The sequence below is a fragment of the Cupressus sempervirens genome, chromosome 8 (assembly GCF_028749045.1).
Source record: "Cupressus sempervirens isolate cs-2001-9-10 chromosome 8, ASM2874904v1, whole genome shotgun sequence".
NCBI lineage: Eukaryota > Viridiplantae > Streptophyta > Pinopsida > Cupressales > Cupressaceae > Cupressus > Cupressus sempervirens.
Window position 1 is genome coordinate 382,593,826 of NC_143125.1, and position 27,441 is coordinate 382,621,266.

Below are 27,441 nucleotides of genomic sequence, written 5' to 3' on the forward strand. Positions count from 1 at the left end.
AATATATTATACTTCTGACCTTAGGCTGGGGTCCTATGGGCACACGCTTTCTTAAAAATAGAGTGGGTGCCGTTGAGCTTTTTTAGGATCATTTAAAGGGGAGTAGTCCCATGAATTTTAAATATAAATCTGCTTTAAAAAATTAGCTTCTAAATTCAAGGAAGCGGGTGGTCCAATGAATTTGAAAATGAAATCAGCTTAAAATTTTAAATTTATGATAATATAAATTGTTCTTTTTAGATTTTTTGGCCGGATTATTTCACTTTGGAGGGAAAATGAAGGGTAGGTTCTTGCTAAGTGGCATAATTCTTCCCTAAGTTGGTGGGGCTATTTCCAGCCCCACCCTGTTTTCATCTGCTCAACTAAAATGTAGGAACTCCTAGTTAATAGGAAAAGATTCAAAATTAAGCTTTAGTCTCCTCGAAAAATAATCATTGGACCTCTAGCTCCTTAAATATAGAGCCCAAGTCCCCTCCATGGGACCCCTGCCTTAGTTGAAATTGTCATTTCAAGATCAAAGTTGCATGAAGATCCAATTGTTTGAGGACAAGCAATTTGAGGAAGGGCCGATTGTAGTGTCCCCCATTATAAAGATGAATTTAATAAATAAATATTATAAGCATACTTAAGTATAAAATATATTATTGTCAAACTGATAATTTGATATAATGAAAACACAAAAAATTAATTTATTTAATAATAAAGAAATAATATATTAAAATATAAATAGATCTATAAAAAATACATTTTGATTGGATATCAGCATTGTATGCCAACACTCTCATTGGAAGGTTTGAATTGCTTGAGGACAAGCAATCCGAGGAAGGGTGGACTGTCATGTCCCCCACTTTCCTACATTAGAATTTAAGAAATAAGTTGATAAATAATATTTGTAAGAATAAATTATATAATTGAAATAATAAGAGAATGAAAAGATATAAATAAATATTAAATAATGAACATAATAATATAATTGCATAAATCATTAATATAATAATAATATAATATATTACATTAATACATTAGAACATCAAATATATAATGATCTTTGAATTATTATAATACTAAAAGAAAATGTTATTAAATAATATTATTAATAAATAAATAAATATATATATATATATATATATATATATGAGTGATGCAATTAGGAATACTAATATTAATCAATAATCAAAATATTATAGATAGATATTTATATGTTATAATATAATTATATGTTAATACAATTGCATATTTGATTTTAATTTTAATTTTAATTTTTTTTCGATGGAGGTCATCCACAAACAAGTTTTAGGTACCAGATATGGGTCCACGCGTGCCTGAAACCTCTTTGGCTAAGAGCCAAGGACTAAAAAGCATCCATGCTGCCAAATTCGCCCAGGGCACAATTCCGGTCTCATCCCTTATGATGTCTTCGGGCCTTGCACTCAGCAAGACTTGATCCCTAATTGGCTCTTTGTGAGCCATTCAACTTCACCAGTAGACCAAGGGCCTATTGACAATTTTAATTTTTAATTATATGCGACTCTAAGAATAGTCAAGACTGGTCAGGAAAGTGATATATATATAGAGTATGGAGAAGGACCAATGAATATATCACAGAAAATGGGAGATTCAGATTAATAGTTGGAGGGCAGACCATTCGCACCCTATTAGGGGAAGATTATAGGTGGCAATGCTAAATAGACAGTCCTGTCAGCAGAAAAGGAAGAGAAACAGTCAGATACAACAGTGGGTAAGAGGAAAGAAAAAAATGACGTTCATAGCGCCAACGATCACATACATCAGAGGCAAGGAGAAAATAATAAAGACAAACAGTTACCAGTGCTGACTTGACATAGGAAGGAGAATTGGCAAATAAACAAACCATGGACAAAGACAAGTGGGCATGATTCCATAACAAATTGACGACTGAGAAAGATAAGACAACAACGAAAGAATTATATACCATGCTAGCACCGTTCAGAATAAAAAGACAAAACAGTGATTAGATCAATAGGTGGACAGACCAGTCAGCATTCCACTCAGCGAATGAATCATAACTAAGTAAAATGAAAGGCTGAGATTCATCCAACTAGTGTCTGAAAAAGGGAGGATGAAGAACAGTAATCAAAACACATTCATCAACGTATCTGGACCCTTGGTCTGCATACTTACAGAACAAACAGTCCTTGAATTTATGAGAAGTGGCATACTGAGAAAGAGATATCAATCATCGATCATTTGTTGAGCAGTAGCCTTTGAAGTCAGCAACACATAGATATCCATTAATCCAATATAATTGAAAACAATAAACAGTCACATAGACACCAGAGAAAATAAGACCATATTGTTATAAGAGATTAAGAATAAATTGATAAATATGTTCTTGTTGGTATATCCGATAAGGCTAATATTATGAGTGAGGGAATTAAGATAATCTTCCATTTGTATTGGGTATAGTAGTGAACTCTATCTATGTTTCCTTGGAACAATAACAAATACACCTTCCATATTAACATTTACACTGTAACACCATAATCAGAAGTCTATGTCAATGGATAAATAAAATTGTTTGAAGGAAGTTCCTGGATTACATGAGAGTTGTCCTTATTTTCTGGCTTGACCACAAGTGATCATCACAGGTTGTAATGTTGCTGTCTTTCCTGTCTGTTATGCATGCTTTCTGGAACCCTTATCCCCTTGTATTAGCTGCTAGTTTTGTCTGCTGATGCTATTTCACTGATGGATCTAATTGAGTTTCGTTCATTGTTATTTAGCTTGGTCTTTCCTTGTTCCATTTTGGCTGTTTATGATGGGGTTTCTCATGCTTGTGGCACACCCTTGTCAAACATCCATGCTTGTAGCAGGCTCTGAGATTGGTTGAGATATTTTCATAGTTGGTTGGTTGGTCCCATTCAATTCATTCCACCTCGAGAATAGCTGTTTTGGGTTAGCAGGTTTTCAAGATCTATGTTTACACAGACAGGGCATTGTTCAGCTCCCTAGGTTTGCAATGATTTCCGAAGTTGTGATGTATCCTATGAATATTTCATAAACTAACAATAGGTGTTGAATCTCTGATTTCTTTTCCATTTTGGAAGCAAAGACGACCATGATAGTTGTTAGGCACTAATAGGAAGATTTACAAATCCAACCGGCTTCAAGTTTACACACACTGAAGCTCCCATGTTTTTTAATTAAAAGCTTCCTCAATATGGAAAATTAAGCCATATTCTTCGGGCAACTAGAAATGGATCCAGCTGATTTTAAGATTTCCTTTACGCAAGCTCCAAGTTTTGGGTCGAGGAGAGCACCTATGAAATGGTATACTGGGGTATTTTCTTTGAGCAGCAATAAAAGTCTTCCATTTTCAACATGCAAAAAGAGGCCTCTGGATGGTTGTCCATCTTGTGTAAGAACCTTTTGTCATTTTGTTTTAGATGGGAACATGGCCCTGGATATAGCATGATAGGTATGTCACTTGATGATCCCTTCAGCCCTAAATAAATTAGGTTATATTGACTTTTTGACAATAGCAGCTTTAATATGATGGTTATGAGTTAGGATTTGCAGGTTCATAGAAAGGTGATAAAAGTTGAATAAGATATCTTAGCTTTAGCCCGGTCAAGTTGATGTGTTTGTGTGTGGGGATGGTTCTTGATAAAACTGGGAAGACCCTTTTGCAGATCCGAATATATAGTTAAACAACTGCTATTTCGAAGGTGTGATTAATTTTAGAGCTTGATGAGATATGGTTATCTGAAGCTTTGGTATTTAATCCCTTCAACTCTAGCATGATTTATGGAATGCTTCTTGAAAATAGCATCTTTGGTCTGAGTTCTATGGATTAGGATTGGCAGATTCAGAGCAAGGCAATATTATGGTTGAGATTTGGTCCACATTATTCAACGTGTGTTTATGGTGGAATTTATGGATCCTTCTTTTAGTTTCTTACAGCTTTTAGTCATCCATTGTGAATCCCCTTTTATCTGTTATAGAATGTTATAAACTCAAATCTTTGTTAATTTGGACTATACAGTTGTCTTTAGCTTCTTGTATATAACCTGACACATAAACACATATTTTTCTTCTTATGATAATTGCTAGTTATGTATCTCTTGTATAATCTTATTTGATGGTTTGTAAAGCATGAACCTCAACTAGCTTGAATGCTGCCCTATTCCTGAATCATCCCAATATATGATTTACAACATCTTCTATCAAACATAGCTGATTTTGGGTTGTGCGTTTTGTTCAGGATTCTTTACTGTGTACTACCGGGTTTGCTGCAAATATGGTAGTGATGACATCGCTTGGAAGTATCAGTTCCCTGTTATCTCTCAATGGTAGACCAACGACAGATGAAAAAGTTGCTATTTTTTCTGATGCTTTAAATCATGCATCAATTATTGATGGCATTCATCTTTCTGAGAGGCAGAGGGAAGCAGAGTCTTTTGTATATAGACATTGTGATATGTCCCATCTTGATGAGTTGTTGTAAGCTTTTCACTGAATTTGTCTGCCTTTGTTTGCATGCAGATCATTATTTCCTAAAACCATTGGTTATCTTATGTTTGGTCTCACTATTGCAGGTCATGCAGTAAACTTAAGAAGAAAGTTGTTGTCTCAGACAGGTTAGCTATTTAGTAGCCCTGCCAATTTCTGATTGACCTGTGGAAAATGTACTCCAGCGTTACTGAATGCAAGAGAACATTATACTACTTAACTTCCTTTGTTATCTCAAACTGTGTTGTCATAAGCAATAATTTACTGGCCAAAGGGGAACTGATTAGTATTTTTAGAGAACTAGTTTAACTTTCAAATATATCAGGCAATTTAATCTAGAGAAGAGCCAAAAAAAGAATAATTAGAATTTTTAACAGAGAAGAGGAATAAAGAAAGATATCCTTCTATAAACTTTTGACAGAGTATGTATTTAACTATTTAAAAAAGATATCCTTCTATAAACTTTTGACGTATTTATCTATTTAAAAAGACGTAACAGTTATGAACAAGCTGCATGGACATCAAATACATCTCTCAACAAAAGCACCTATTTACATTTTTGATTATGATCTATCATAAATGCAGAAGGCTCTAGTGGATATGTTTTCTTCATCACAAACATGGAAGGCTCTAGTGGATAGGCTTTTTCCATCATAAATGCAGAGGCTCTTTGTGATAGGGTTTTGATGATGCTGGGTTTTTGGGAGGGGCAGTGATGCGAAGAGGAGTGCAATTTGAAGTCAGTATGGGTGGGTTTATGGAAAACCAAAAGTATACCTTTCTCATCGTGTTTTCTATAAATGCATGCACACCAGCCTCTTCTTGCACTCTTCTCATCACCACCCCTCCCAAAAAGTCAGCATCATGAAAACCCTAACCACAAGAGCCTTCTACATTTGTGGTGAAGAATTGCACGAAGAGTTGTCATATCTCCACAACCTACAAAGTCTTCTCCACAACCTACAAAGTCTTCATTTTGAATGGTTACATGTCATGTCCCCTTTTTAGCGATATGATCCCTACAGTAGATTTGCCTATCATTGACTCTCGTAGGCAAATGATTTTGGAGAGACCAAATGATTGCATTTTTCTCTCGGAGAGTACAGTTAATCCTACATCCAGTAAGTTGGGGCCTATATGTTCTAATGTTGAATTGAGATTGCACTTTTAATTTTATAAAGTTATTTAATAATAAAGTACATTATAATAAGATATTATAAAAGACGTTTCTAGAAGCTTCCAGTGACTTCTCAAAAAAAGTGAATAAATAGAGGACAGGAGGCACCCATTTGGACAAGCGGTTTTGTGGATTCGACTTCTATTTCAGATTGGAGCAATTTGTAGTTTGGTCTGCAAATTCTCACATTATCCTTGGAAACGAAAACTCCCATGGGTAAGCAATTTTGAGGGTGTGGAATATCATCTGAATTATTGCAAACCGGAGGTGATAATACAATCACTTCACCTGGGCAGAGATCTGTGGCCTAAGGCCAAATTTTGTGGTTTGTTGACATTGGAGAAAGGAATTAACTATTGTCGGACTGGAGGAACTTGAAGGGAACTGGAAACACATTTGTGATCAATAATTCCCCATACCTGGTCAAATTTGCAAGTGAATTGTTACCTGGTCTTACCTATACCTAGACGGCTTAGTCCACATCAGGATTGGCATCTCGGTGGAAGATATGAATTTATATAAAAAGGTCGCAGACTGAGCAGACTGTAGAGGGGGGGGGAGGAACAGATCGGGGGCAGATTGAGAAGATCCAGACCCATCCTTCCGTCCGTTCTCCATCAGCTGTGAACAAGCAAATATTAATAAGCGGAAGCTGCGACTTCCTTATTACGGTTTTGGTGTTTCCCTATAGCTTCCATATATTATTAGGACCCTTTTCGTGGAGTATGGGAAATCATAAAAAATCCCAGGTTTGAATTGTCGAGAGCTTCTTAGAAGTCGATTTTGATTGTTGGCAAGGATTTATAAATTACGGGTCATGGTTGGAGGCAGATTACAGTCGAATGTGCATCCAAGAATGGTCAAACTTCTTTGACAGATGGGAACGAATCAGTCTAGACCAGCTTTAAGGGAGGAATTTGCCAACAACACTTCATATGAGGCTCGAACTACAGGTTTTTGATATTTCTTTGGTTATTAAAAATTATAGATAACTCGTCTTATCCTTTTGCAATCTAGTTTGTGTTTGAACCAGACTTGTTATTCTTTCCAAATTGGATTGTTATTGGAAACAAGAAGAACTGGTTATTCTGTAATAAGATCTACCCTGAAATAAATTCTTTCTTTCTGGATACTGTTGGCATCATCATAATCCATTGAATTTGTTACAGCTAGTTCAACTGGTGAATTGTTTGAATCATTACATTTTATTTTATGTGTATGCCAAGTATTTGATAAATTTCTACAGTTCAGTATTGTTCTTTAGTGGCCATCGTAGTAAGGGTCATCACAGTGGTATCAGAGTGGTGTTCTTGCCATCCTGTTGGGTAAAACATCTTATGCAACCTTATCCCAAGTATTATACACGAAGAAGAGCAACAGTTATGGGTGGGAGACAGTCACAGAGTCCACCTAGAATTGATGACGATGAGACCAGAGAATTCTACAGAATCATGACTACCAGACAGCAAGAAATAGCCCAGTCATTACAAGCATTGACTACCATAATGGAGAGAGTTGTTCCACCCAGGATTCAGGAACATGGTAGAGGTACACCTGATCATGACAATAGAAGTGTGGCAGGCTCACAGGCTGCTCCGAGGCGCAAATCATGGATAGCTAATAGACCTACTCGTCCCACTTTCCTTAGGGAAGAGGCCCAGGAGATAGAGGAAGATGACTTGCCAGAGGATTTTCAAGATGATCTCAGAGCCGCTATTGCAGAATGGCAGGCATTACCACCCCATGTGCGTGAGTTACTAAACTTTGATCACTACCTGAACCAAAGGAGAGAGCATATGAGGGGTAGTCGTCAGAACAGGAGGCCTAGAGGAAGTCATGATAATGAGTTGCAACGAGCTGCTAGTAAATTCACTTTGCCATCCTTCGATGGTAGTGGACAGATGACAGCACAGGCATGGTTTCATAAGTTGGATACATTCCTGGCATTAAGGCCTATGTCAGAGATAGATGTCATCAGATACGCCACCTTGCATTTGGAGGGAGCAGCTCATGATTGGTGGTCACACGGGATGATTACATTGCAGCACAACCAGGTGACATCTTACTAGGATTTTGTGGATAGATTGGTTGAGCGTTTTGATAGGAAGGATCCAGAGATCTTTTTTCGTGACCTCGCACAGTTGAGACAGTCAGGCAGTTTGGAGGTTTATATTAGTGAATTTCAAAGGTTGTCAGTGATGGTGCAGGATGTGTATGAGAGACGGTTGGTTATCTTGTTCACAGAAGGATTGTTTGAACCCCTCAAGGGTTGGATTAAGGCATTTGACCCACCAACACTTCAGGAGGCTATGAGAAAAGCACAGAGTATGGAGCTTACAACACCTTCTAGTAGGTTCACTTCCAGGAGTACTACTTCTTTCAAAGACAATAAGAAGTTTGATAAAAATAAAGGGAAGAGCATTGATACCAAAGGAAAATCCACTACACCCATGGATGCAGAAGCATTAAACGACTTGTGCAAGAAGAAACTATGCTTCTATTGCAAAGGCCCATATGATCGGGACCATGATTGTCCTTTGAGGCCTAAGGGAAAGGCCAATAGAGTTATGTGGGCATATTATGAAGGATCAGATTCCGACAGTACAGCAAATGAGGACGATCACAGTGATTTAGAGCCTGAGGGAGAAACAGGGAATTCAAAGCCAAAAGAGGAGCCTGAGTTATAGTTACAATAGGGGCGTTTGTCTAGTATTCAGCAGGAGGGATCCTTTAGGTTACGTGGAGTTCTAGCAAGTCAGAAGGTGATCACATTGGTTGATACAGGTGCTATGCACAACTTCATTGATGCACGTCTGGTTGAGCGCCGTGGTATTAAGACAAAGGAGTTTGAGGGTCTCCAAGTACAGGTTGCTGATGGATACACTCTTAAGTGTGACAGGATGGTTAGAGACATGCCTTTACGTCTGAATAATTATGAGTTCAAAGCAGATTACCATGTGGTCAATATGGGCGACTTGGATATCGTTTTGGGTACGACATGGTTGCGTTTATTGGGTGAAGTCACTTTCCGACTCAAGGACATGGAGATCAAGTTTGAGGTAGATGGGAAACAGCATGTGTTGAGAGCTATCAGGAATAGTGACATCCGAACTATTTCTCTTAGACGATTGGAAAGATTGGTGAGGCATAATGATATTGAATGGGCAGCCATGTGTACTCTCATGCCCACAAAGGAGGAACAACAAAGGATAGAATATCATCCAGACATCCAGATATTGAGGAAGAAGTATAGTAAGGTATTCAGCGATATTCCACCTGGTACACCACCTGATAGAGGGATTGAGCACATCATTGAGTTAGAAGAGGGTGCTAAACCAGTTATGATTACTCCATACAGGCATCCAAAGAGGCTCAAGGATGAAATAGAGAAAACCATCAAGGAGCTTCTCGCAATGGGACACATTAGACCTAGTAAGTCTCCTTTTGCTTCTTCAGTAGTTTTGGTAAAAAAGAAAGATGGTTCACTACGGATGTGCATAGATTACAGGATGTTGAATAAGAAAACCATTAAGAATAGATATCCTATTCCACGGATTGATGAGCTGATAGATGAACTACATGGAGCATGCTACTTTAGTAAGATTGATTTGAGATCCGGTTACCACTAGATTAGAGTCAGAGAATAGGACATAGAGAAGACTGCTTTCAGATGTCATTGTGGGCACTTTGAGTTTGTAGTTATGCCATTCGGTTTGACCAATGCACCAGCTACTTTCCAGTCCACCATGAATAAGGTCTTCCATCATCAGTTGAGGAAGTATGTGTTGGTTTTCTTTGATGACATCTTGGTATACAGTCGGACATGGCATGAGCATATGGAGCATTTAGAGACAGTATTGAATACCTTGCAAGCAAAGTCCTTGTATGCCAAGGAGTCCAAATGTGATTTGGGTATGACCGAGTTATTATACTTAGGTCATATTATTAGTAGAGAAGGAGTACAGATGGATCCTGATAAGATCCGTGCTATAGTGGAGTGGCCCATTCCTGAGAACTTGACTCAGCTAAGAGGATTCCTTGGTTTATGTGGCTTCTATCGCAGATTTGTTTGTGGATATTCACGACATGCGGCTCCTATGACAGACTTACTTAAAAAGGGAGCCTTTGTTTGGACATCAAAGGCACAGGGTTGTTTTGATAGATTTAAGGAGATCATGACTTCATGTCCGGTATTAGCATTGCCTGATTTCTCAAAGCCATTTGAACTCCAGTGTGACGCCTCAGGAGATGGTATTGGGCTGTTTTGATGCAGGACAAACACCCTATTGCATATGAGAGCAGGAAACTTCGTGGACCAGAGAGATCATTCAGCATTTACGACAAGGAGATGTTAACTATCATGCATGCATTAGCTAAATTCAGGCAGTATCTAGTAGGTGGTAAGTTTTGTATAAAAACTGACCACAACAGTTTGAGAGATTTCCTTGGACAGAGAGATCTCAATGATAGACAACAGAAATGGGTGAGTAAGCTGCAAGCCTACGACTTTGATATATCATACGTTAGGGGGACTTAAAATGTGGTAGCAGACGCCTTGTCACGCAGGCCACATCTTAGTGCGATGATTGAGATCTCTGAGGATTGGAAGCATTTGATTGTTGCAGAGTATGCTATAGACTCTTAGGCATCTGGGATAGTTGATGGGACAATTGTTGATACCAGGTATACACTTGTGGATGAATTGATTATTTACAAGAACAGGATATTTTTAGTCCTAGGATCCAAGATGAAGCGGGCTATTATGAGGGCTCTTCATGATTCACCTATAGTTGGTCATCCCGGGTACTTTAAAACATATAGACAGGTGCGAGAACGGTTTACATGGAAAGGACTCAAGACGGATGTGTTGCAGTATGTTCGTGAGTGTCCTGTTTGTCAGCAGAATAAACAAGAACACACCTTCCCAGCAGGACTCCTACAGCCACTTCCCATTCCAGATCAAAAGTGGGAATGCATATCCATGGATTTTATTACAGGGTTGCCCAAGGGTGAGGGACGCGATTGCATTTATGTGGTGGTGGATAGATTAATGAAATATGCTCACTTCTTTCCCATCACCACTACTTACACAGCACTACAGGTAGCTGAGATATTCTTCAGAGAGATTTTCAGGTTACATGGGATACCCCAAAGTGTTGTAAGCGACAGGGATAGTAGATTCTTGAGTCATTTTTGGCAGGAGGTGTTCCGATTATGTGGCACTGAGCTCACACCCAGTACTAGTTATCACCCGTAGACTGATGGACAGACATAAATAGTGAACAAGTGGGTAGAAGGCTACTTGAGAAATTACGTGGCTGATCAGCAGAAGGCATGGGTGAGATGGATTTATTTGTGTGAATATTGTTATAACACCACTTTTCACATGTCTATTCAGATGGCACCTTTTCGAGCGTTATATGGGTATGATGCGCCAAGCTTTATTGACTTGTTGATAGGTGATGTTCGGGTTCCATGTGCCGGGGATTTGATTCAAGAGAGTAAGGACATTATTAATGCTCTCCGGGATAACATAACTCGGGCACAAAATCAGTATAAGCAGTATGCAGATCAAAAGAGGACAGAGAGGAGCTTTGAGGTTGGTGACATGGTTTACCTCATGCTTCAGCCATTTCGACAATCTACTCTCAAAAGGAGTGGGTCAGAGAAGCTTAAGCCTAGGTATTATGGGCCTTTTAGGATCACTAGGCGAATAGGGGAATTGGCTTATGAGCTTGAGCTTCCAGCAAATAGAAAAGTGTACAATGTGTTCCATGTGTTGCGCCTCAGAAAAACATTAGGACAGAATGTGGTACCCTCTACGGTATTACCTCCCTTGGATGATGAAGGGAAATTGATCTTAGTGCCAGAATTCATTTTGGAAAGCAGGGAAAAATAGCTCTACAGAAGGGTGATCAGAGAATATTTGGTTAAATGGAGAGATCTACCGGTTGAAGATGCCACTTGGGAAAATGAAACCATTTTGCAACATCCAGCTTTGAGATTGCTTGAGGACAAGCAATTTCAGGAAGGGCGGACTGTCATGTCCCCTTTCTAGCGACATGATCCCTACAGTAGATTTGCCTATCATCGACTCTCGTAGGCAAATGATTTTGGAGAGACCAGATGATTGCATTTTGCTCTCGGAGAGTACAATTAATCCTACATCCAGTAAGTTGGGGCCTACATGTTCTAATGTTGAATTGAGATTGCACTTTTAATTTTATAAAGTTATTTATTTAATTTTATAAAGTTATTTAATAATAAAGTGCATTATAATAAGATATTATAAAAGACGTTTCTAGAAGCTTCCAGTGACTTCTCAAAAAAAGTGAATAAATAGAGGACAGGAGGCACCCATTTGGACAAGCGGTTTTGTGGATTCGACTTCTATTTCAGATTGGAGCAATTTGTAGTCATTTGGTCTGCAAATTCTCACATTATCCTTGGGAACGAAAACTCCAATGGGTAAGCAATTTTGAGGGTGTGGAATATCATCTGAATTATTGCAAACCGGAGGTGATAATACAGTCACTTCACCTGGGCAAAGATCTGTGGCCTAAGGCTAAATTTTGTGGTTTGTTGACAGTGGAGAAAGGAATTAACTATTGCTGGACTGGAGGAACTTGAAGGGAACTGGAAACACATTTGTGATCAATAATTCCCCATACTTGGTTGAATTTGCAAGCGAATTGTTACCTGGTCTTACCTGCACCCAGATGGCTTAGTCCACATCAGGATTGGCATCTCGGTGGAAGATATGAATTTATATAAAAAGGTCGCAGTGTGAGCAGACTGTAGAGGGGGGAGGAACAGATCGGGGGCAGATTGAGAAGATCCAGACCCATCCTTCCGTCCGTTCTCCATCAGCGGTGAACAAGCAAATATTAATAAGCGGAAGCTGCGACTTTCTTATTACGGTTCTGGTGTTTCCCTACAGCTTCCGTATATTATTAGGACCCTTTTCGTGGAGTATGGGAAATCATAAAAAATCGCAGGTTTGAATTGTCAAGAGCTTCTCAGAAGTCAATTTTGATTGATTGCAAGGATTTATAAATTACGGGTCATGGTTGGAGGCAGATTACAGTCGAATGTGCATCCAAGAATGGTCAAACTTCTTTGACAGATGGGAATGAATCAGTCTAGACCAGCTTTAAGGGAGGAATTTGCCAACAACACTTCATATGAGGCTCGAACTACAGGTTTTTGATATTTCTTTGGTTATTAAAAATTATAGATAACTCGTCTTATCCTTTTGCAATCTAGTTTGTGTTTGAACTAGACTTGTTATTCTTTCCAAATTGGATTGTTATTGGAAACAAGAAGAGCTGGTTATTCTGTAATAAGATCTACCCTGAAATAAATTCTTTCTTTCTGGATACTGTTGGCATCATCATAATCCTTTGAATTTGTTACAGCTAGTTCAACTAGTGAATTGTTTGAATCATTACATTTTATTTTATGTGTATGCCAAGTATTTGATAAATTTCCACAGTTCAGTATTGTTCTTTAGTGGCCATCGTAGTAAGGGTCATCACATTACACCAACAAGTTCAAAATCTTCAACAAAATCAGTTCTAATTTTATATTCAAACCCATTTCTTCCCAGCCCGCTTGCGCTCCTATGGCTTTCCTTGTGTACATTGAAGGCATATCCCACAAAATTTCCAAAATCTTTGTTATAAAGGGCCTTTAATGCATCTTCAAATCTTTCTCAAATCTAAGAATCACATTCCTATGAAAAACCCTAGGTATATTTGTCTCGAGTCCAATGTCCATCAATTGGTTTGTTCTTGTGGCATTCCCTATATTGGGGAAATTGGCTGGTCTTTCAGAACCAAAATCAAGGAACACATGACCAACATTAGACTTGATCATTTGCTTAAATTTGACCTTGCTGACCACTCCATAAAACACCAAAAAGTTCAAAATCTTAGCAAAACCAGATCTAATTTCATATTCAAACTGATTTCTGCCCAACCTCCTGCATTCCCATGGCATCCCTTCTGTACATTGAAGACATCTTCCACATAATAGCCAAAATGCTTCCTATATAGGGCCTTCATTGCATCTTGAAATCTTTCTCAACTCTAAGAAATCACATCCCTCCTATTAAAGACAACTTGAATAGTTACACCAACAAGTTTAAATCCTTCAACAAAACCAGATCTAATTCTATATCCAAACTCATTTTTTGCCCAACCTATTAAGATAGACATATTTATATACGTGCATAATTTGGAGAATTTATTTTATCTTCATATCCTCCTGATGTATATGCATATATATATATATATATATGTATGTATTTATGTATGTATGTATATGTATATGTATATTAATAGAGACGAGCTTGGATAATTTAATACCATAGTGGCATCATACATTTATATGTATGTGCATATTTATATATAATGCAATGATGAGGATGCCAACATAGATCATCAAAGTTACGAATTTTGATTATGTTTAAATATATAAATGTTTTATATATTGTCCAAGCGGCTCTTGCTTGCCTAGTCGTTACCATTAGCCATGGTGATTCAAGATTCATACCTATTTGCCTAGTGATGGTGGTGCCCTTGTGCCCAATTATTTTCTGACAATGCTTCCGCCCCTTTGACGTGCTCCCTACAAGGAAATTCTCTATCATTAAATCATGTTACTGTAACAAGTTATTAATCATAATGGCTAACCACCTTTTCAATTCCCATGAATTCATGATAAATAACCAACTTCCGGAAATAGCTTTAAAATATTATCATAACGGTTAACTAGCATGTCATCTTCATATGAAATTATAACGATCAACCATCTTATCATTTTATATGATTATAACAACTTTTAATTGTCAATTGACTTCATGTGAAACCTTAATGGCTATATGAACATTTTAAATTGGGTAAAAAATTGGGATGTAACAAATAGTGGCACCCAAACTTTAATAGGGAATCAATTGAAAAGAACCATCATTTTTCATAGCAATTCCATGGTCAAGATGGTATGAAGTTGGCAATTAATAAATATGATATGGATACCATCAATTAACCTTGTCATTATCAATACATAGTCTCCATGTTTAAACTATACATCGATAATTATTTATTATCAATAATGTCAGGTGGAATGGTGATAATGTTTTCAGTAATCGCTCCAAAGACATACGATGACAGTCATCGATAATCAAACAAACAATAGCGTAAGAATAGGTGGCGTAAACAAACAAGGACATAACAATATAATAAATGGCGAACACCAATTTGTAGGATATACGATTTGTTTGCAAACTGGTTGTTGTATAGGTCAGAGATTTGAACTGCTAAAATAATAGCTAATTATCATTAACGACAAAAAGGGTGCAAATTGAGGAAAGTAATGAGCGATGTGTCTCTCAGGAGTCAGAACAAATGGACGCTGCTGTTCAGTTGGCACATTTTAAAATGAGAATTGATCTCACTCTAGTAGCCGGAATCAGGGGAAAGATATTGAGTGCTTTATCCCTAGTTAAACTAAAGCAATAAGCTTTTGGACACAAACCAGAGACATGTAAGTTACATATTAGTGTATGCATTGTATAAATATTAAATTCATGAGTTTTGAATGCAAAATCGGATTCTCGAAGACACACTACAAATAAAATCCATTGGTTGGAAGTGCATTTACATGTAAATGGACTTTTGAAAGTCCATAACATATTTCAAATATGCATTTACATGTTTAAAATTTGATTCTAAACATGCATTTGCAATTTACATGTTTTAGTGCAAATCACACTCTAGAAGGGCATTTGCATGTTTAAAAATGCATGAGACTTGGTCTCTTATGCAAATCACACTCTTTGGAAGTCATTGCATGTTTTAAAAACACTCAAATATGTAAGTCTCACTCTAGAAGGCCCATTGCACATTTACATGCAAATGGGTTGAAAGATATGTTTTGCATGACTTAAGGGATCAATTAAGCACATGTCTAATTGATTTTTGAGGAAATATTGCTTAATTTGGTCAAAAATAACATTTGCAGAATAGAATTAACATATTATTAGCAAATATCATTTCAAAAAGTAATATTTAAAATATATGTTTTAAATAAAACATAAAGTTACTCCAAAAATAAATCAAACTATATGGTTAATATTGTCACTTAAGTGAAAAATTAAAAAGCAACTCACCTTTAAAATATAACATAAAGTGCTCTATAGTTACTTCAAGTGATAAATCTAGGTGATAAAGTAACTTATAAACATAACATAAAGTGAAAGTCAACATTAAAATATAATATGATTTTTTAAATCATGCAGTTGCACTTAGAGAGTCCACCTTTTGGGCACTAAAATGATCATATCTTTTAATTGTTAAGTCCAATTAAGCCCTAAGATAGACCAAGTTGAAGGGAAAATTGAAAGCAATAATTTGAGCAAAACCAAAAGACCAAAAGCTAACAAACACACATTCAAAAATGAGAAAAAAGACATTGAAGGCTTCAAAAATTAAGCATAGGCTTATTAGCAAACAAAACAACTAAAACAACTGGACGAAAGCCTTCAGTTAAAGGATTCATTATATCAGTTGCTGTCAATTGGTTGATCAATGTTATCCAATTAAATAACAAACTAACGCAGAGAAATATGAAACTAAGCTAGAAACATTTTGTAAAATCACCTATATTTTGTGGTAACAAAATGCTGGACAATATGTGTAGAGTAAGATATTTATTGTGATGTTGAGATCTATGGTAATGCTCTGGGTGCTCTATATGTATTTAAGACTCAATGGATAACAAGTATTAGCAGAGCTGATTGGTGGTGGAGGGCAGTGTGATGCAATCTGCGGAGATGAAAATTGTGGTGTGTGAAATATGCTCCTAGGGCTTGAGAAAGTAGTCACTTAGAGTAGGGTGGTTGAGGAGTAGGAGGGTTCCAAAATATTTAGATTGAATCTCAATGCTTTTTATAAAATCTGACTTTACAATCATGGGATCTATTTCTCAAAGCGCTCAGAGCCACTGACTATGTTGCCTAGTTTATGCAGATGCTGTAGAACCTGCTTGCAGATGTTAAAAGATGGATTCAACTTTTAAGAGATAAGTACTTTATACCTTTGAATAATGTTCATGAATCTTTTGCAATTTTGATTCATACCATGAATCTTGTATTCTTTTAGCATTATATTTCTCTTCAGGATAGCTTGATTTTGTGAACTTCTACTAATCTGTCTATAAATACTTCCAGAACGGGCTGAGACGCAACACATTGGTGAGAGATAACATGCAAAGTCATGCAGGCTGGAGAAATTAACACAGGGATACTGCTTGCAGCCATGGTATTTAATTGGTGTCACATATCTTCATTAAGGAGGAAGATGTCATATAGTTTGGCATTGTGATTAGTTTCTTTGAAGAGGATGAAATGAGTTTTAGAGGGAGCTTGAGCAACAAAGGGAGAATGACATGCCTTTGCAGAGGATCTATAAGCTCGAGAAGCAGTGTAACCTTAAAAGCTCATTATTTTGTCAACATTGGAATCAACTCTATTTGTTATGATAATTAAAGCAGTGAGAATGCTGCCTCGACCAAGAGGGAGTCTCCATTCAAAGGTGATGCAGAGCATCATGGAAACCCCAAATCAGCCATGGAGTTTCAGACTATAACTCAACATGATCAGTTTAGTGGAGGCATAATCAGATAATAAATGGCCATTTCAACATCAATTTACCCATTCACCTTTAGGATTCCTATTTCATCTAGAATCCAATCATCAAAGCATCACAAACTTAGGCATTATAAGGCAATCGTGTATTCAATCAAAAAATGTTTACTTCCACATCTCTTTAAAAATCAATAATGCTTCCAAGAGTTATAACATACTACGTAACGTTGGCCATACATAGGCCTCAAGGCCTATTAGGCCTTGCCAACAACCTCAATATCTTTGCTTTATTAGTCCTCTCACCACATGACCCAAGAGCATTGAATTTCATGCATCCAAAACCTCCTTTATCTTCAACATTCCGAAGCCCTATTTAGTGATCAGAAAACAATGGGTTCATTTGCTACTCACATCAATGCCAACAATCAAGTCATTAGCCTCAGCCGTATGAGATCTTGGCCACAATCAAAAGAATAGGACCTATTCATCGAAGCGACTTCCATTCTCCAAATAAATACACATACCATATAGTTTTCCAAAAAAATCTTGTTGACAAATGAACTAGTAAGCCTGACTTTCATCATTAACAAGACAATAACAAGAATTATGAGTATTATCCTCTAAATGCAAAGGATGCTGACCACCAAAGATTTCTTATAAACTATATTTGAACACTGGGATACTACTTGCAGCCATGGTATTGAATTGGTGTCACATATCTTCATTAAAGAGGAAGATCTTATATAGTTTGGCATTGTGATTAGTTTCTTTGAAGAGGATGAAATGAGATTTAGAGGGAGCTTGATCAACAGAGGGAGAATGACATGCCTTTGCAAAGGATCTATAAGCTTGAGAAGCAGTGTAACCTTAAAAGCTCATTATTTTGTCAACATTGGAATCAACTCTATTTTGTTATGATAATTAAAGCAGTGAGAATGCTGCCTTGACTGAGAGGGAGTCTCCATTCAAAGGTGGTGCAGAGCATCATGGAAACCTCAAATCAGCCATGGAGTTTCAGACTGTAGCTCAATATGATTAGTTTAGTGGAGACATAATTAGATAATAAATAACCACTTCAACATCGATTCACCCAATCACCTTTAGGATTCCTATTTCATCTAGAATCCGATCATCAAAGCATCACAAACTTAGGCATTATAAGGCAATCATGTATTCAATCAAAAAATGTTTACTTCCACATCTCTTTAAAAATCAATAGTGCTTCCAAGAGTTATAACATACCACGTGACCTTGGCCATACATAGGTCTCAAGGCCTATTAGGCCTTGCCAACAACTTCCATACCTTTGCTTTATTAGTCCTCTCACCACATGACCCAAGAGCATTGACTTTCATGCATCCAAAACCTCCTTTATCTACAACATTCTGAAGCTCTATTTAGTGATCAGAAAACAATGGGTTCATTTGCTACTCACATCAATGTCAACAATCAAGTCATTAGCCTCAACCATATGGGATCTTGGCTACAGTCAAAAGAATAGATTCATCGAAGCAACTTCCATTCTTCAAATAAATACACATACCATATAGTTTTCCAAAAAAATCTTGTTGACAAATGCATTGGTAAGTCTGACTTTCATCATTAACAAGACAATAACAAGAACCATGAGTATTATCCTCTGAATGCAAAGGAGCCTGACCACCAAAGATCTCTTATAAACTTTATTTGACCATCTAATGTAAGGTCATTACAAGTGTTGATCCTTTCATTACTGTGACTGTTATCATTATAACAGTTTTAACTGCATTTTCCATAAGTTTGAGTTGTCCCCAAACACAAAATAATCTTGGATTCAATGTTGCAGCTAATTTAACATGTTTTCCTAACTTCTAACAATTAGCTTATATTACCCGTAATCCCTTTTAATGCCAATAATTATCAAACAATGAATGAGCTTGTTTGAATACTACAGATTTTCTTGTATTGGCCCACTAGGGCATTAATTTTCTCACTTGTCACAAAACTATTCAATATCAAACCAACCTCATCTTAAAGTCTTTTGAGTCTACTTAGCAATCAACCAAGAATCAAAATTTTATACCCAAGATATTGTTAAACCCTTGTGACTAATTCATAAAATAAGGGTTTTAAACAATTTTTGGGAAACTCATTTATTTTTTCATCATAGATCATGGCCAGATCCTAAAATTGTTCTAAAACAAAGTTTGCATATCATTGTTAGGAACCTGTGTGTTCCTTCTGTTTATTTTGTTAGAGTAGAGTTGTTGGACGCATATGCTTTGTAAGTCGTCCCGTGAGTTTATTTTATTATCCCACATGCATAGGTAGTATTACTTTTCTAGATCGTACCCAGTATATAAGAATAGGTTGAGGCCCTTGATGGGTACGGACGAATTTATTGTATTGAGCTTGCTCAAAGGAGGTTACCCCCTCGAAGTGGCCTGCGATCAGTAGATTTATTTTGAGTTCTGCTATCACTTTGTATTCTGTTATTTCGAGCATTCTCACGATATTGCTATAAGGAGGTTCTTCTCATCTGGTATCAGAGCACTCTCTTGGGCTCGCTGGGTGGAAATTACATCAAATTTTTTTTCTGTCGTGGCCTTATCAGGTTCTGCAGAAGATTGGTTCAGTTGCTTATAAACTGGAACTTCCTCCTTCTTCCCGCATTCATCCAGTTTTTCATGTTTCTTGTCTAAAGAAAGTTCTGGGTACCACTGTCAGAGCACAAACTACTCTCCCTGAAATGGATACGGAAGGATCCATTATCCTGGAGCCGGTAGCAATCATTGACCAGCGCACTCGCCAGCTTCGCTCTCGCTCCATCTCTAAGGTCTTGATTCAGTGGCATGGCATGCAACCAGAGGATGCTACCTGGGAACCCCTTCTTCAGATTCAACAACAATTTCCACACCTTAAGCTTTGAGGACAAAGCTTTTTTCTAAGGGAGAGGGGATGTTAGGAACCTGTGTGTTCCTTCTGTTTATTTTGTTAGAGTAGAGTTGTTGGACGCATATGCTTTGTAAGTCGTCCCGTGAGTTTATTTTATTATCCCACATGCATAGGTAGTATTACTTTTCTAGATCGTACCCAGTATATAAGAATAGGTTGAGGCCCTTGATGGGTACGGACGAATTTATTGTATTGAGCTTGCTCAAAGGAGGTTACCCCCTCGAAGTGGCCTGCGATCAGTAGATTTATTTTGAGTTCTGCTATCACTTTGTATTCTGTTATTTCGAGCATTCTCACGATATTGCTATAAGGAGGTTCTTCTCAATCATAGAACATCATCATATCAATTGGAAAGACAATCTAGTGTGTTATGCTTTTGGATGAGATTCTGTGAGTTTTTTTATCAAGGTTTGAGATCATACTCAATGAATTAGGATGAGAGAGCCCAAGAATGAAAAAAGATATTAGGAGGCAAACCAACACTCCTTAAAAAGATGAAGAGAGGGTGGGGAGGGGAGGCACACAAACCGAGAGAAAGGGAAAAAAAGAGAAAAGACACCAAAAAATATAGAAAGAAGACAATCTCAAAACTAAGAGCACCACTAAAGTGATTAATAAGAATAGAAATAAAATGATGAGAATAGTGAAATAATAAGAATATGGAAAGGAAATAAATAGAAATACACAAAGGTCTAAAAAGCATAACAATATGAGAGAGGAAGTTGAGATAAAGCATAAGATCATGGCTTGTGGAAATCTATTATCATTAAGACAATCTAGTTCAATTGCCAATATACATATGCAAAGAAATTGTCTAAAATGTGACTATCCTAGAGTAACTGTTAAGAAATTTGAACAACACATTGCATTTACTCATTGATCTTTCAAACTAAATACATTGCAATTATCTCCCATGCTATCTCCACTTCACATTGATCTGCCATTACACGAAGATCTACATCCAACAAAACTTATACAAACTCCTAACTTTCACCACAGTTCTGCAGCATAGTGACAGTTATAGGGCTGTTTGATTATTCTTTACAAAATTGTCCTCGAATGCTTAGCCACTGCTTTAGAAAGACCATTTCATGGTACTTATAGTCAGTTTTCAATTAATAGCTGAACTATTTCTAAGACCAACTTGCAACATGTTAGCAACTTTTTGACAATTTCTGCATTTCAACATAAATGTCCAAATTTTTTTGGTATGAACATCTAACACATCAAAATGGACTAGAAATGACCATTTACAACATTCTTACCCTTTCATGGATATATTTTCATAATTTGATTATACTGACCTGAACAATAGCTCATTACACAACTTGGCAGCTTTGTTACAAATGGCTCACACAACCTTACATAATGACTCACTTGACTTGAAATAACTTATAATACATTAAAATGATCTTACATACTCGACATTGGTGATATATACTATTGACGTCTTCTTGCCCTCATAGAACTAGGTGAAGAATATTATCTCTTGACATAGAATATTAGCAGCTAGTTTTAGGAGGTCAAGAAGACATGTCAAGAGTAAATCTCATCAATGTTGATTTGATAAGGTCATTTTGATGTATTATGAGTTATTTCAAGTCATGATTGTTAAGAATGTTAGCTATGTGAGAGATTGAATCTATACCTTTGTGCCTATAGATCTATACTCAAAGTTTATATTACATAATTTATTCATTGATTATATATATATACATATAATATTATATATAAATATCCCATTGTTATTATCATATATAGATATAATATTATCCATATATACATAAGATTATGTTGAGAATCTAAATAATGTAATCATATTATCGACAGCACATTGTAATTACTGTGAAGTGTTTGATTTGAGCAAATAATGATAATCACGTAAATACTAACAAACCATCGTGATTGCCAAGGATGATTGGGTTCCTTTCTGCCATGTCTGTCCAGACCATCGTGACTGTTCAGGCGACTGTCCACCTCCTGTGCACTTATATAAATGATATAATCTGCGATGGAAGTTTGACCAATCACAACGGCACTCAAACTCTCTCATCGCAGATTAATATTTGAATATCAGTTTCATTATCATTTCAGTCTTCTCTCTTTCAAATTCATTAACCCATTTAACAATCAGCAACAAAAGATTGTAGTGTAAGCTGTTCTTCACTGTAATTCAAATTCTGCGTATTCTAAATATATTGAAATTGAGATTTACACCAATAAGAAGACTTCAACATATTAAAAATTTACAATGATGAGTCATTTGTAACAAAGTTTCCAAGTTGTGCAATGAGGTCTTGTTCTGGTCAATATGGTCAAATTATGAAAATATCTATGAAAGGGTAAGAATGATGTAAGCGGTCATTTCTAGTCCATTTTGAGGTGTTAGAAGTGTTTATACAAAGTTTTTGGGTCATTTGTGTAAAAATGCAAAAAATGTAAAAAAGTTGCAAAATGCAACAGTTTGCAAAAGTTGATAACATGTTGCATGTCGGCAATCAGTTAAGTAGTAATGAAATTTGTAAAGTGGCTATAAGTAATATGAAATGGTCGTGTCTAAGGTAGTGGCTAAGGGTTCGAGGAGAATTTTGTAAAGATTCATCAAACAACCCTCTAACAGTCACTTTTGTGCAGAATAGTGGTTTCACGAGTTTGTATAATTTTTTTTAAATGCAGATCTTCAATGGAAAATCCATGTGAAGGAAGGAAAGCAAGATCATGAGAGGCAATTTTAATGTGTTTGGTTTGAAAGATTTGTGATTAAATGCAATGTTTTGATCAAATTTCTTGACAGTTACTCTAAGACAGTCACGTTTAAGATAGTTTCTTTGCATTTGTATATTCTTAATTGAACTAGATTGTCTCTATAATTGATTTGAAGATGTTCTATCATGTTTTAACTTTGTTTTAGAATAAGTTTAGGATCTGGCCATGATCTATGATGAAAGAATGAATGAGTTTCCCAAAAAGTGTTTAAAACGCTTATTTTCAAAATTAGTTACAAGGGTTTAACAATATTTGGAGTTTCCATTGTTAGAAAATTTTGATTCTTGATTAATTACAAAGTACACTCAATGGAATTTAAGATTAAGTTGGTTTGATATGGATAATTTTGTAATAAGTGAAAAAATTAATGTCCTAGTGGGTCAGTACAGGAAACTTAATATTATTTAGACAATGTCATTCATCGTTTGAATATTATGGCATTAACAAGGATTGCAGTTGATATTAATTGATTGTTAGAAATCAGGAAAGTATGTTAAATTAGCTGCAGCATTGAATCCAAGATTATTATGTGTTTGGGACAACTCAAACTTATGGAAAATGCAGTTAAAACTATTATAATGATAATAGTCACAATAATGAAATGATCAACACTTGTAATGACCTTTACATTAAATGGTCAAGTAAAGTTTATAAGAAATCTTTGGTGGTTAGCATCAAGAGGACAATACTCGTGGTTCATGTTATTGTCTTATTAGTGATGAAAGTCAGGCTTATCAATACATTTGTCAACAAGATTTGTTTGGAAAACTATATGGTATGTGTATTTATTTGGAGAATGGAAGTTTCTTGGATGAATAGGCCCTATTCTTTCGATTGTGGCCGAGATTCCATATGTTTGAGGCTAATGACTTGATTGTTTGCACTAATGTCAGCTGCAGAGGAACTCACTATTTTATGATCAATAAATAGGGCTTCAGAATGTTGTGGATAAAGGAGGTTTTGGATGCATGAAAGTCAATGCTTTTGGGTTATGTGGTGAGAGTCCTAATAGAGTAAAGATATGGAAGTTGTTTTGAAGGCCTAATAGGCCTAAAGGCCTAATTGTATAACAAAGCTTAAGTAGTATTCTATAACTCTTCAAAGTATGATTAATTTATAGAGAGATGTGGAAGTAAACATTTGTTGATCGAATACGCGATTGTCTAATAATGCCTAAGTTGTAAAGCTGAAGTTCTTGAAAGTATTAAATGACATTAAGTTTGTGATACTTTGATGATTGGATTGTAAATGGGTTACGGCTCCTAAAGATGTGTAATAAGGTACTTGGGTTTGCTCCATAGATATATTAATATGTTTTTGCAATTTTCAATATTAGTTAATTGGCAACTTCACTGTATCTGTTCGAAGCACATCTACTTGCAAATTGAAAAAATATGCAGAAGGTGTTACTACAGTTTACCAATAAACACTACTTATTTTGTTAACATCTCAAAAAGTTCAAGTTTGATAAATATCTATAAAAATTAGGAGAAAAGCTCATGTTATTTACAACCATTATCATTTATGCTAACTTCAGGCACCGATGATTTATCTTTGTGCAACAGTTCAAATGACTACTGTTTCTTCTTCAACCACGGTGCTTAGACTAATAGGCTTCATCCAATGACGATCTTGAGTAATGTCAAATCTTCTACCTCTCTTTCCACAGGAAACTACACCAGGAGATGAGGCTATCCTTAGCATTTTTTCCTTGTATATCTTACCATTGTAACTCACGATCCCCAATGCAATGTCTCCTTGCGACTCCTACGAATGGCTTGAGAATCAACTATATGTCTCTTGGAATGTGTATTGATTTAGAATTGTTTTCCCTTCTTCGTCTTGTCACCGATTTATATCTCACGACATATGCCAAAACCAAAATTGCTTGTTTCCAAAATTCCTCTAGCGTGGCTGATTCCCCCAACTTGGATGTTTTCTTTCCCATCTTTAAATCTACTCTCAATAGGATTCACTATCAAGTGCTATGCAAATACCAAGTTGGGGGACTATTCTAATGGTTGTCCCATGTTTATTACGTCTATTGTGCATCAGTGCTATGCGATTCGGTCTAACTCCAGGGATCGAATTTTGCACAGTCAAAGTTCTGTCACAGAAGAGATGTGTCCACCTCCCTTTATGCAATGATACAAGCCCTTTGGTTTTCTTGCCACAATTCTCCTTTCAGGTTACTTCTTCCTGATAGATGGTAGATGCTGAAGATTACCTGCAACTTGTAAGACTCTTTAAGATTCCTTCTTCCCCCTTCCTCTACAAACTGTTCTTCTCCTATGTCAGTACTATCCTGAACAAATCTTTCATTGCTAAAGATTGTCCATTATTGACATGACTATGTCCCTCAATAGGTAGTCTAGCCAATGCGGAGTTCCTATGTCCAAATTCTCTGCTTGGAATTTCCTAAAATTCTCTACCCTCTTTCGTTAGCCCTGGGCGGTTAGATTTACTGACTTATGCTCAAGAAACACTCAGGCCTCTTGAATTCCTAGCCATGTACCTCGTTTATGTCTTTATATTCCCTTTTTGTTTTACATATATGTATTTAGTCATTTTTTTCATAAGGCTTAGAAGTAAATACATATATGTGGATTCTTTTTTCATTTGTTAAATGCAAAAAAGGAGAAAAAATATTTAACTAATGATATGCAAATTTATGGGGTTAGTATTACAAGATTCAAGAAGAGTTGGCAGATTAACGGATTTCTGGATGATTCATTGATTAACAGAGGAACAAATGTGTTCCTTATAAAGAATTACAAGGACGTTGTTTCTAAAAGAAACAACGTAGACTGAAGACGGAATTAGAAACAAAACTAGAGACAGGATAGGAAACATTCCTATCTAGATTGAAGAAAAAAGAGACGGGATAGGAAACATTCCTATCTAGACTGAAAGACGGACTACAGACAAGTAGTTGACTATTATAGACAGTATAAGATATTATCTTAATACCCTCCCTTAATGGTCAACATACGGATGTCGGAACATTCTGTGATAGTTGAGACCCTCCTTGGATCTACAGAATGCTGAAACCAAGAAGCTTTGCCAGAAGAGTGCTATGACTCAAAATAAGTTGCAATTACAAAACTTCGTTTTTGTGGAAAAAACGGTAAAACCTAGAATCTCACACAACCTTGCGTATTACAGACAACTTGAAATGATTTTTGAGGAGAAAATCAACAAACCCAGAAAAAACAGAAACAAATTCAGAAGGCTCTGCTCTTGTCGGAAGTCTCATGAAGACCTTTTAGATGTGTCCAGATTTCGGCAGCTGTCTTGTCGGATGGAATCTGAGAAAGCTGGTCATCAGCTATGGATAGTTTGAGAAGCATTACTGCCTCTCGATTGTTCAGATCCCATGTATCTTGATCAGGACCCGGAGAAGTCAGACGCTGCGTAACACCCAGAACAAGTTGATCGGTGTTTCGATATTCGAAGATTGCGATGATGTGCTGCTTCCAGGTTCCATAATTGCGACCATTGAATTTGGAATTATGTTCAAGCAAAATATTTGTCAGAGATGCCATGGCACGTTTTTCAATGAAAAATTGTGAAAATCTGTGAAGGCACGTTCTTCAAGGCAAAAGTATGAAAGACCCAGAAGAATCAGAGAATGACCCAGAAGAGAGCTTGAAAAAACCAGAAGGAATCTACTGTCGTTTTCTGGATCCACTGGCTCGAAAACTGAGGCACAAAAATCGAGGCACCCATAAAAATCAGACAACCCAATTGAGCTCTCGAAAAACCCACCAAGAATCTGGAAACAAAATATTTTTTCGACCCCAAAAATTAGGGTTTTGAAAAAAAACGGCCCTAGCTGAAAAAAGCTTGAAAAAACTTCAGATTTCTTGATAAAAATGGCAGATTTTTCTTCAAGGATCGATGTGCATGGACGAATGGGGCTAGAGTGTGCTGAACAAACACAGGCAGACCCGAGTTCGGGAATTTCTTGAGGCCAAAAACCCTAAGCGGGTTTTAGAGAAATTCAACAGAAATAATTTTGAAAAAATTTAAACAAATAATTTCACGAAGAAATTATAAATTTTTTTGAGAAAATTTAAGTAATAGCTCTGATACCATGTTACAAGATTCAAGAAGAGTTGGTAGATTAACGGATTTCCGGATGATTCATTGATTAACAGAGGAACAAATGTGTTCCTTATAAAGAATTACGAGGACGTTGTTTCTAAAAGAAACAACGTAGATTGAAGACGGAATTAGAAACAAAACTAGAGACAAGATAGGAAACATTCCTATCTAGATTGAAAGACGGACTACAGACAAGTAGTTGAATATTATAGAAAGTATAAGATATTATCTTAATAGTTAGGAGGGGACATTACAAGGTGATTGGATGAAATGGTTGTTTATTATTTTATTATGCCTCTAGTAAACTGATTTTTTTGAG

The 27,441-nt window shown here is 36.4% G+C and overlaps 1 protein-coding gene across 2 annotated transcripts in view; it reads left to right on the plus strand.

Moving 5' to 3' along the window:
• Positions 1 to 27,441, plus strand: part of LOC149542899 (8-amino-7-oxononanoate synthase-like) — a 195,827-nt gene that overhangs the window by 13,049 nt on the left and 155,337 nt on the right. Inside the window, exons 1-2 of one of the 2 annotated variants that reach the window (XM_089797819.1) lie at positions 4,249 to 4,482; positions 4,578 to 4,619. The exons of the other annotated variant lie outside the window; for it this stretch is intronic. Coding sequence (XP_089653945.1) covers positions 4,280 to 4,482; positions 4,578 to 4,619 — 245 coding nt within the window. The 5' untranslated portion in view covers positions 4,249 to 4,279. Of the gene's footprint in view, positions 1 to 4,248; positions 4,483 to 4,577; positions 4,620 to 27,441 lie in introns of those variants that run through there. 2 annotated transcript variants of the gene reach the window in all.